The sequence below is a fragment of the Vombatus ursinus genome, unplaced genomic scaffold, assembly GCF_900497805.2.
Source record: "Vombatus ursinus unplaced genomic scaffold, bare-nosed wombat genome assembly UNPS02012602.1, whole genome shotgun sequence".
NCBI lineage: Eukaryota > Metazoa > Chordata > Mammalia > Diprotodontia > Vombatidae > Vombatus > Vombatus ursinus.
Window position 1 is genome coordinate 425,964 of NW_020952380.1, and position 12,272 is coordinate 438,235.

General features: G+C 35.9%; 1 protein-coding gene across 1 annotated transcript in view; it reads left to right on the forward strand.

Moving 5' to 3' along the window:
- The window catches only part of SYNE1 (spectrin repeat containing nuclear envelope protein 1), a 552,931-nt gene that overhangs the window by 351,198 nt on the left and 189,461 nt on the right, over positions 1 to 12,272 (forward strand). The window contains exons 78-84 of the mRNA XM_027857999.1: positions 1,123 to 1,460; positions 1,695 to 1,839; positions 2,577 to 2,795; positions 3,600 to 3,862; positions 6,173 to 6,338; positions 8,231 to 8,386; positions 11,340 to 11,492. Coding sequence (XP_027713800.1) covers positions 1,123 to 1,460; positions 1,695 to 1,839; positions 2,577 to 2,795; positions 3,600 to 3,862; positions 6,173 to 6,338; positions 8,231 to 8,386; positions 11,340 to 11,492 — 1,440 coding nt within the window. The remainder of the gene's footprint in view (positions 1 to 1,122; positions 1,461 to 1,694; positions 1,840 to 2,576; positions 2,796 to 3,599; positions 3,863 to 6,172; positions 6,339 to 8,230; positions 8,387 to 11,339; positions 11,493 to 12,272) is intronic.

A 12,272-nucleotide genomic window follows, 5' to 3' on the forward strand; every position in this document is an offset into this window, starting at 1 on the left:
TTTGAAATTAAGACTTCCAGTCTTGACTCCAATCTATCCATTGAGCCACCTGTTATATCCTTTTTCTGCTTAAATAAATAAGGGTTTTCCTAAAATTCAGGGTACTTAATTCCAAGGTACTGGCTACAATCAATTTTGGCAAGCCTTCAAAGTTTTCTGCAATTTTCTGACTCATTGACTAATTTTCACTAGGAAATATTGAGTTTCCTCATCTTTGGTCCCACTTAGAATCACACAGCCCTCCAATCAGAAATATACCAGTAGTTCAATTCAACCTGATTTTCATTTCAAAAATAAATTGTAAAGCCTTTTTTTTTCATTGTTGGTTAGCATTTGTTCATTGAACAAGAGATCGAGACATTTTATACAAAGTCTGGAATCTATCCATTCCTAGAATAATTTTTGTCTTACACTTAGATAGCTGTATATTACCACTTTGTATATACTACTGCACTAGTACAGGACTCTTCCCTTTACTGGCTTGTCACTGCAGGACAATTTCTCCATGCTCCTTCAGACTAATGGCTAGCAAGGACATGGTGGAATTTGATTATATGATCTCTAAATCTATGATTGTTCAGCTTTTAATTCCTGTTGCATCAGTCAACCCCACCTCCTAACCTCATTTTATCCCCATTTTCTTGTTTCATTTCTTAAATCTTCTGTCTTTAAAACATTTCTTTGGCAATTTCTCTCACACTTTGTATCATTTGCACAGAGACTTGGCTTTTGTAGCACTATAAGAGCTCTACTTTTCTTCAAGTTGGCCAACTAGCTAATCACATTGAATTGTTGAGTATGCTCTTCCCTTCCTCAGCTCATCAGTTCTTCTCTGCTGCTTTTGGCATTGCTACCTTCTTAGGGACTGTTTCTGTACTAACAGAATTTAAAAAAAAAACATCCTGTTCAGGTTCAAGGCAATTCTGGTTGCTTGAGGTTATTGGAAGACTGACTTCTGGATTGTTGAATGGCTATTTTATTCTGAAGAAACATTTAGTTTATTGCACATTATTAAATCACCTAATTATATCAGTGATGCTATAATAGAAGTCTTATCCATTTTAATTGAGACTTTATTCTTAAGTCATTGAATTTACTTTATCTGCAATTATTATTTTATAGGCCACATTGACTAAAGTATATAAATTGTGTCAGAAGTATTATCAAGTATTTCAAACAGCTAAAGACTGGCTTGAGGATGCTCAAGAATTGTTACAGCTGGCAGGCAGTGGATTGGATGTGGAAGGCTCAGAGGAAAACCTAAGAAGTCACATGGAATTTTTCAGCACTGAAAATGAGTTCCGCAGTCATCTGGCAGAACTTCAAGGTTTGGTTTCTAAACTGGAACCATTTATCAAAACCACTGGAAAGGAAGAACTATTGCAGAAAGTGACTTCCTTGAAAGAAAAAGGCAAGAAAGTCATTCAGGAATCCCAAGTCCAATTAGACCTACTGCAAAGGTAGCTCTTTGGTTTTCTATTTTTTTTTTTAATCTTTCAAAGTTGAATGAAGAGACTTTTCACAGTAGAAATAGGAGCACACTAATTATATATATATTAGCACCTACATTTACTCTAGGTTCTTTTGACATCTTTAGATAAAATTAGAACCAGAGCTCTACATTGTAATGTATGATTCTGCATTATTTGTTCTCTGTCAGTGCTTTATTAGTGTCACGTCTTTTCCCCCCTCAGATGTGCAACTCAATGGCAGGATTACCAGAAATCAAGAGAGGAGGTTATTGAGCTGATGAATGAGGCTGAAAAGAAGTTATCTGAGTTTTCTGTATCCAAAGCTTCTTCCAGTTGTGGAGCAGAAGAAAAATTACTGGATCACAAGGTAAGGTTTGCAGGTTTGGCTTTATGTAATTTCAGTGGGCTTTTCTAAAAGAGGCTACAGGAAAAGTTCATTTTAATCTTTGTTTCATTTTCATCCAAGCTCCATAAATGTGAATAATATACATTGAATCATTTTCCAATTAATGATAAGTAACTAACATCAGTCTTTAGGATTCTCCATCTGAAATGCCTTTCCATGGTTTACAAATAGAGGCACTTCTATGATTTTCTAAGAAAGCATGTTGACATGGCATGCCTTTGAAAGGCATGGCAGTCAGTGGGTGCTAAGCAAATACTGATTGCTGATGATGGTATAGAATGGCTCTAATCTATCCAATAAATTAAAAACTATAACTCTAGGCTCTTTTGCAGCAATTTCAGTAAAGTCCGAATCTGAATAAACCTCTATACCCAGTCCTGCTCACTTATTTTTATGCAACTAGTTAAAATATGGACACGATAAGATATCCCAAATACTGGGGGGAAAATAGTCACTTTTAATAGATAACCCAGTTCTCCTTTAACTAAAAATATTATCTTATTCTGAGATACTTTTTAAAAATCAAGAAGGCCTCTGTAACCTCAAGACCTTTTTAAACTTAGGGAAAATCTGTGGAGAAATAGAAACTCTTTGGCACCTACCCCATTCAAAATATTCTAAGAATTAAAATTTGGTAACATTTATTGATGCATTAAAAAACAAAACAAAACCTCTCCATCTTTGCTTTATTGTTTCAGTCACTAATATCTCTAGTAAGCTCCTTCCATGAGAGGATCATAGCCCTAGAAGAAAAGGCTTCTCAGTTAGAAAAAAATGGAAATGATGCCAGCAAGGCAACTATCAGCAGGTCAATGACTACAGTCTGGCAACGCTGGACACGCATTCGTGCTGTAGCTCAGGACCAGGAGAAGATTCTGGAAGATGCAGTGGATGAGTGGAAAAGCTTCAATAGCAAGGTAATTTTCCTTAGTACATTAGGGATTATGAGGCTTACTTAGATCATCTAGACTAAATCCTTGGACCCAATGAGACTACACAGCTTACCTCAGAGTAAATAGCAGAATAAAAATTCTAATCCTGATCTGCTGACTCCAAGGCTCTTAGTAAATGGAAAGAGTTTTTGTTGGCTAGATCATTTTTACTATTTTAACTTCTTGGACAAAAGAAACAAATATGTGATGCTAGAATATATTATTCTATCCAAGTTGAGAGTCAGACTAACTTTAGAAAATACTAGGTGAAATCCCCTTTATGAGGCTTTCATATAGAATGTATAGGGTTAAGCAGGTTCTTGTCTACTTTCTCCAGCTGACTCTGGAAGAGTATAAAGTATGCAGATAAACTAAGGAAACATGGAACACAGCCCATTGCAGTCTGAATAGTTAAATCATTTGTCAAATTTCCTTGATCTTTAAAATAAATAAATGCTTCTAGATAAAAATTGAAAATCTCTCCATTCGGCTTTTGCTAACAGTATTTTCAAGAATAATTTTGACTTCCCTATATCATTGATGGCTCCTGGCTATTCTGAGATTGAAACATGAAACCTGAGATGACAGGGAGTTGTCCCTCCCTCATTCCAATTATGGTGTGATGTTTATATCCTCCAGCCCTTGAGAGGTTACACACCCATTCTTTGACTGGCCCTAATATGTCAAGGGGGGTAGAATTGCCTTTATTTGAATGTTTGCTCATCTTTGATTTTCAATAGTTTCAATAGTTTCGTTTGTGATTTATAAACATTTTATGTGCATCTTTAGGTTCAAAAAGCCACTGAAATGATAGATCAGCTACAAGATAATTTACCTGGGAGCTCAGCAGAGAAAGCCTCAAAAACAGAGCTCTTGGCACTCCTTGAATATCATGACACATTTATTCTTGAGGTGGAACAGCAGCAGGCAGCTCTAGGTGTACTGAAGCAGCAGGCTCTGAACATGCTACATGATGGGGAGGTAGAGTCATCTACAGAAGAAGAGATACCTATTATTCAAGAAATCACAGCAATGCAAGATAGATGTCTGAAGTAAGCCTTCCATCTTTCTGTTATATAAGAATGACATGAAAACATAAAAATCAAATAAGATTGCATTTTTAAACCCTCTATACCATTGGTGCCCAATGCAGTGCCTTGCACGTTGCATGAATGTCTGAATAGATGAAAAGGCATTTATGAAGAGCTTGCTATGTGCAGAGGTATAAATAGAAAATAGAAAAACAAGACAACCCCTAAGCTCAAGGAACTAACATTCTAATAGGAGCTGTGGGACAACCTTATGGGAGGCTTCAGCTGCAAGGCAGATTTAAGGGCCTTATCATTCTAAATATGCAGTAGCAAAACAAATGGTTAGTGTACCTTCTTTACTGTTATTTCTATCAATAATACTAGATCTAATCCTAATGTTGAACCATTTGATAGTACCAAGGGTTCTTTCCTGGGTCTTCTGTAACCTATTGCTGCTGAGAAATTGAGAGATGCAGCTCCAGGCTGTTCCTTTACAAGGATTGCCCCGCAAGACAACGGCTTCAGGGGCTCAGCTGGAATCAGGATGTGCAGGGGTGTTGCTGTTTTCAAGACAATAAGGCTAACCTGTCTTTCAGTGACAGTTGGTCAATGGTTCGTGTTGGTAATGATTGGTAGGCATGGTGGGCCCTTTCTGCAAAAGGTTTGCTCTCCTTGATGATGTCTGTGGGGTCACACTGGAAGTAGGGGTGGTGGTCTTGAGGGGTACTGCTATTCTGATGCTTTGGAGTAGAGGATCCTGGGAGGTCTTCCCCAAGTATGAAGGCATGTGGTGGTAGTAGTGTTTTGCCCCACTTAGAACAAGCCACTCTCTGATTCCCCCTCAGCATGTCTTGCTACTTCAGCTAACCTGACTTACCTGCCTATTGTAGGCACTTAATAAGCTCTTTCGTTGAAAGGAATTATAGGAGCTTTGCTTTAAGATGGTGGCTCTGGAAGCCCTGAATCAGATGGAACGTATAAAAGAGAACCCAGGAATGGAGAAGCTGGAGATGTGAAGACACTATTGCAAAATCCATAAAGAAAAGTAATGATGGATTAGATTAGAATAATATCAACAAGAACGAAGAAAAAATGATGTACATGAGATTAATTACAGTAGTAGAATTGACAATATCATGTCACAGGAAGAAGGAGAGGAAGGAATAAAATACAGCTGAGATTTCAAGCCTGAGTGACTGTGCCATTAGCAGAAATAAGGAATTCAGGAAGCAGAACAGATAGAGGGATGTAGATGAAGAGTTATATTTTGTACATGTTGGGTTTGAGGGGCTATCAGGACAGCCAGGTGGATATGTCTATTAGAGAATTTGACATACAGTTTCTTACTTTCACTTGTGTGAGCAGCCAGGACATGACATACTACTTTTTGGAATCATCCATAGAGACTTCATAGTTGAAACCATAGGATTAGCTATAGTTTAAAAATATTGATCTGACTAAAAACTAAGATGCTAAGTATAGCTCTACCTTATTGTATGCTTTATTTTAAAATTTTGGATGAAGTTATTTCAAATAAATAGATCTATCCATTGGCTATAGATACTAGAATGATATGTAATTATATATAATATAAGCAGCTAGGTGGTACAATGCATAGAGTGCTGAACTTGGAATCAAAAAGATCTGAGTTCATGTACTGCCTCGGTTATTTACTAGTTGTATGACCCTAGGCAAGTCACTTAATCAACTGTGCCTCAGTTTTCTCTTCTATAAAATAAAGATAATAATAATATTTGGTTCACAGCTTTGTTATAAAGATTAAGTGAGAAAATATATATAAAGCTTTTTGAAAATCTTCAAGTGCTATATAATTATTACTTATTATGAAGCTATTTTTAATGATAAATAATAAAGCAAAGCAAACATGCCTCATTAAAATGTGACATGTTACAAAGCAAAATGAAGTGGCTCCCTGGTGAAGCCATAGAATAAATTAATTGAAAAAATTAATCGTAAATAAGTGACACAGAAATTTAGTCAATTCTTAATTTTTCATAGTCCAAATTGGAGTCTGTTTTATACCTTCACGTTTTTTTACATTCCCTGAAGTAAATTGCACCAGGAAACTGTTAGGTAAATATAATACATGCTTGCCCAATAAAATTCATGCCACATCATCTCTTCATTTGTTAAGTTGTAGGTTTGTTGTTGCTGTTTTAATTTTAATTTTTTCTTGGAGATATGTATTTGCTGGGTATGAAGATTCTAGATTTCAGAGGTTTGATTTCTTCTTTGAACTCTGTTTTAACATACCGATTGTTTATTCTCCTTCAAATTCACTTCAAGATTCTCCTTTTGATATTTCTGTAGCATGCAGGAGAAAGTGAAAACAAATGGGAAGTTGGTAAAGCAAGAACTAAAGGATCGTGAAGTAGTGGAGACCAAGATACATTCAGTAAAGTCTTGGATTCAGGAAACAAAAGAATATTTGGTGAATCCTACAATGGAAATAGATGATCAACTTGAGGAATTGAAGGTACAAAAGGCTGTTTTATACCCCTTCTGAATATTCAGGCATCCCTTTTGGTATACAATACATTTGGGAAAATTGTGAGTTGAACCTTTTCTCAAAATTTTAGAGCACATGTAGTTTAGCAGTGGTTTTGGCTAAGTGAGTTGAATGTTGAAGTTAAAGAGAGTGTTAAAGAGACTGAGATCTTGTTCAGTCATTTTTTCAGTCATATCTGACTCTCTGTGATCCCATTTGAACTTTTCTTGGCAAAGGTACTGAAGTGGTTGGACATTTCCTTCTCCAACTCTTTTTACAGATGAGGAAGCTGAGGCAAAGAGGGATAAGTGACTTGGTCAGGGTCACGCAGCTACTAGATGTCTAAGGCAGGATTTGAACTTATGAAGATGAGTTTTCCTGACTCCAGACCAGTCTATCTATTGTGCCACCTAGCTTCCCAGATACTGAGAAAGTAAAATAAATGGAAGTAAATAAGAGAAGACCCTAGTTTCAATCTTAACATGTCTGCAAAATGACCCTGGAAAATAACTACAGGTTTTTTTTTAATAAAAAGAAACATTTAATACATATTATCAGACTATTGACTGTTTTATGGAGAAATTCTTAGCTTAGAAATATATATGCCAATTTAGTGTAAGTTTAAACTACTAAACATGAACCATAAAGGGATCACTGCTTAACAGCATACAAACTCAATAATCACCTCTATATAATAAAAATAAATTTTTAACAATAGCCCTAAACATATAAACCATATAAAAATACAATAGATTGTAATTGACACCATCCTAAGTTTAGCAGGGCTTGCCTTGAACTTTAGAGCACATGACTTTTCCTTTCAATGTCAACAGGAAGGGAATGTATAAGTTAGTCCCCTCTATTTCTTCCTAAACATAGCAAGGGAAAAGGTCCTGAGGAGAGCTCAGAAAGTTATAATTTCATTCACAGCCAAAAAAGAAGAGAGATTAAGCTCCTGCTCCATCTAGAGCAGGCAGAAGAGGAAAAAAAGTAGGAGCAGAGCCTTCAGGCTCTTGCCCCTCAGAGCAGTCAGGAGAGAAGACCAGGAAACAAAGACAAGGGCTAAAACTAGAAACCCTGCCTCCTCTTTCTGGTCAACTTCCTTCACAACCTCCCACTGGCTTCTCATCTATCTCCATGAGAATGAGACAGTGTTTATCCTTAATGGAAGAGCCATTGGGAAGAAGCCAGTTTGGAAGGAAGGAAGTGTGACACCTATTAAGGGATCCTTTATGAAGCATCTCTTTTCTTATGACACAGTTACCAGGATTATATTCTTTATACGAAGTTCACCTCTTTATGACCATCTAAAGAATATTCCTATACTGGCAAGAGCCAGATGGGGAAAGAAGGATTATTTTACCATCCTCTCATCATGAAAACACAGAAGGTATCAACTGTCCAGCAGTTCATTACCAATAATTGGAGGAATTTAGAACATAATTCCTGATCATACAGGTATTCATAATGAGAACATTACTAAGGAAAGTCTTCTCTCAGGGTAATGAAACCTACCACATTACCAGTTAAAGGAAGAACTGAGATAACCCTTAACGCTGTCTTTGTCACTACTGTCCATAAATGTGGGTACAAGCTAGAGTTTTACATGGTTTTACCCTATTTTTATACCCAACTTCAAGTTGTTATGTGGGAAAATTCTTAGCTTAGCAATGTATATGCCTATATACATAGTATATGTATGCTATATGTGTGTGTGTGTGAGTATGTGTGTGTGTGTGTATATATATATATAGACATATATATGTCTATATATACATATATACTATGCACAATATGCAGGCCTTCCCTATTCCTGATAAAGTTTCCTCTTTATAATATTAGGCAATCAGAAATGATTTGATTTTTGGTTTTTTTTGCAGGGTCTCATGACTGAAGCCACCACTCGCCACCAGGCCATTGAGAAAATGACTGAAGAGCAGAAAAATAAATACCTGGGTCTCTATACCATATTACCTTCTGAGCTCTCTCTTCAGTTAGCTGAAATAGCAATGGACATAGGAACTATACGTGATCAGGTAAAGGCATTCCACCTCTTCTTTTTTGAGATAGCTTAAAAATTAACACCATAGGAAGTTTCCTTATTTTCCAGGAAATGCTCCTAGAAACTTTATCATGGCAGATTATTGTAAAGCAGAATGTCTTCTTCCATAGTGCTAGTGTTATTTGATAAATGTGTTCCTGACCAAGAATATAATATCCAATAACAGATAGTTATGGTGTTTACCATTAAGCAAAAAACAACGTACCCTCCCTCCTTCCATGCTCATTTCCAACCACTATAATGCCCTAAAAATCTCCAACTGCCATGAGCCTATCACAAATGTCTTAATGACATTCCAACCAGTATTTTCCAGCACAGTTTTGCTTCATCAAGTTTTGCTTCAAGTCCTATAAAATGTACACACATATACTCTATATTTTGATTATGTAAAGAGGCCCAATGTATATAAATTACATTATATATTAAAATAGCAGAACTCCATTATTGGGTATTCCCTTCACAGGTACATTGAATAACTTATAAAGAATCAAAATGATAACAGCCTATTATCAAATTTATACATAGTCTTTGAGAATTGCCATGGCCAAAAATTCATTACCTTGTGATCAAATTGGTGATGAGCCTTTCCAAACTGAGCTTATTCTTAGACAAGAGACATAACTGATAGAGCTTTTGGATAATTGACATGATAAAGAGTGAGGATATAAGATTGAGTCTGAAATTACGGACCTGGATAATGTTGCTCTTAAAAGAAATAGAAAAAGTTTAAAACAAAGGTAAGCTTGAAGGAAAGGATAATGTGTTCTGATTCAGATATGTGGTTTGAGATAGCTACAGGACATGAAGTTGGAATGTCCTATGTATCTCTAAAGAGGTTAGTTTCTAGAGGGACTAGCTATTAGGAGGGAAACTAAGATCTTAAGAGTCATCTATGTAGAGAAGATAGTGCCAGCCGTGATGGTTGCTGAGGTGAGAGAGCAAGAATGACAACAAAAAAGCATAGAGAAGAAAAGAGGCCAGGACAGACTCTCGGGTCCAATCACAATTAAGAGGTATGATATGATGATCTAGCAAAGGAGACTGAGAAGCAGACAGATAACTGGAGGACCAAGAAAGAGTAGTGCAATGAAAACTGAGAGAGGAAAGTATCCAGAAGGAAAAAGTGGTCAACAGTGTCAGATGTTTTAAAGAGATAAAGAAGGAAAATCATTGGATTTAGCAATTATAATATCATTAGTAATTTTGAAGAGACCAATTTCAGTTGAGTTGCGAGGTAATGACTCAGACTGCAAGGGGTGAAGAAGTAAATAAGAGGAAAAGTAGAGACAATAGGAGTAGACAAGTTTGGTTTTTTTTTTCTAATGGTTTGACTCTAAAGAGAACATAAACATAGGGCAATAGTATAAGGGAATGGTAGAGCCAAGTGAGAAATTTTAACGATGAGGGAAAGCTGGGAATGTTTGTAAACATCAGAGAATGATCTAGGGAGAGATTAGAGAGAGAGGAGAAATGATAATATAGTAGTCTGCTGGAGGACACTAAAATAGATTGGACTAAGGATATAAGCAATGTGGTTATCCTTGGCTAGGAGAAGAACCATTTATTTATCAAAGATTGGAGTAAAGGAAGAGAGGGTGGAGAGTAATATCAGGGGTTTTTATCATGTAGAATAGGAAAGAAGAGGAATCTCACTGAAAATGAATGCCCTCGATTTTCAAAGCAAATTATAGGTCTTCTGCTGTGAAAGTAGCAGGAGGGAATGATGCGAGAGGTTTAATGACATTTAAGCAACTTAAATGCCCAGTTATGTGGTTTATATTTTAAACTAGGAGCAGCTGAGCCACTGAAGGATTTTCGAATGAGAGGGGATCATAATCAGACCTGTGCCTTAGCAAAATATTTTGACAGTTATGTCAGTGATGGATTAGAAAGGAACAGACCAGAGGCAGGGAATCCAGCTAGGAGTCTATGCAATAATCCAGATGAGAGGTGATGAGTACCTGAATTAGGAAGACAAAGGGGTGTAGTTCAGTATTGTGGAGGTGGAATTCAGAAGAGCAGTCTGTCCATTTTCTATGGAGCCAGTAAAAAAGATTGAGAGGGAATGGCGAAGATAATTCTAAGCTTTGGAGTGACTCTATAAATGTACAGAAGTTTGGAGAAGAAATGAATGAAGGAGTAGAGATAAAGAATTCTGCTTTGGACACACTGAGTTTGAGACATTGCCAGAACATTTGAGTTAATATGTACAAGAGGCCTGGAAATGAGGATTATAGTTCAGGTGAGAGAACTGGTATGGCTAGATAGATTTGGGAACCATCTGTACAGGCGTAATAATTAAACATTTTTCCATTTCACATTCCTTTGTCCTCTTCAGTGTATTTAAAGTTCTAAGTTCAAGCATTCACTGTAAAATCAAAGCAGTGCCACCAGTAAGAAATAAATACTGTTGTCATTTTTTCTCATCTTTCACAGCTATGAGCCTATGGAAATTTTTGTTGACGTGCTATCAGGGCACTTTTACTTCATTAGAAAATTTTTAAAAATCATTAACTGAACATTAACATGAAACTCAAAACATCTCTTACTGGAGAATTGCTAAAAAATTCAGATAATAATTCAGTCAAATATTTATTAAGAGTTTATGTGCCAAGTGCTATGTTAGGCACATGCATATTAACAATATACTGACTATACATGTGTTTTTATTCAGATAATAGAAGAAATATCCATAAATGTGAAGAAAGGCAAGGTATTAGGCTGATTAATGGTTATCAAATGAGAGGAGTTTTAGAATCTGTTGCTGTGAAAAGTGAGATCTGGCTGTTCTTGATTTGACTTGAACACACTAATCCCAAGTTTTAATAACTACTTCAGTTAGGTAACAGTATCATTGTAGGCATTCAATAATTATTAGTTGGTGGTCATAGTTATTGTAGTTGATTTTTCTGTCATTGATTTTTTAGATCCAAGCCAAAGAAAAAGAAGCCCAGAGGAGCAAAGCAATGAATCAGGAATTCAGTCAAAAAATTCAGAACATAGCAAAAGAACTCACAACTATTTTGACCAAGCTGAAAGCAAAAACAAATGACTTAGCTCAAGCTAAAACTGACCAGAAGGTGAGTAAATAAGAATAGTACCCTGAATTGGTACTTTTAAAAATAGAAACTGAAAGAATGGAAAGAAAATTAGGGGAGGGTGATTATTGTATTGATAATAGAACACAATGCCCTACCCCCTCAGTGTACTATAGGAAAGAAATAGAAATTGTTCAGGAGATAGATCATATTATCAGGAATTGTTATCCTTTGGCACAGTACAATTTGTAATTATGATGGGATTACACTTAGAAAACTTTAAGTGAAATTAACTTGTTGTATAAGAAAGAAGTTAAGGAGAATTCATGTAAATTAAGAATTTCAAAGAATTCCAATGTGGACCGTATCATATAAAGTAGCTTAACTTCACATCTCTATTTCTTTGTCTTCTAAATGAATATAAGTATTCAAGGTGACTAACTATTGTGAAGAGCTAAGCGAGTAGTCATGTAGAAATTCTGGAAGTTTATATATGTCAGTAGATGAAATAATGTAAAATAAAAAATCACATAGGAGATTAATTTTTTGAAAAATATAATGTGTGCTTCTTATATATTGTGTACAATAAATATATAGTACTAAAATGTTTCTCTATAGCTGATTAGATTCCTTCTAGGACATAAATAAGTAGGCACTTAACTTTGGGTAACAGACATTTTGACCTTGGCTCCTTACTCACACGTAGTCCTGTCTACAATGCTTATCATCTTTCCTACTTCCAGTGTCACTGATTTGGATGATAACAACATGCTAAACAGTTGGAAGAGTCAGAATTTCATGAAATTGGCATAATGTTTTACT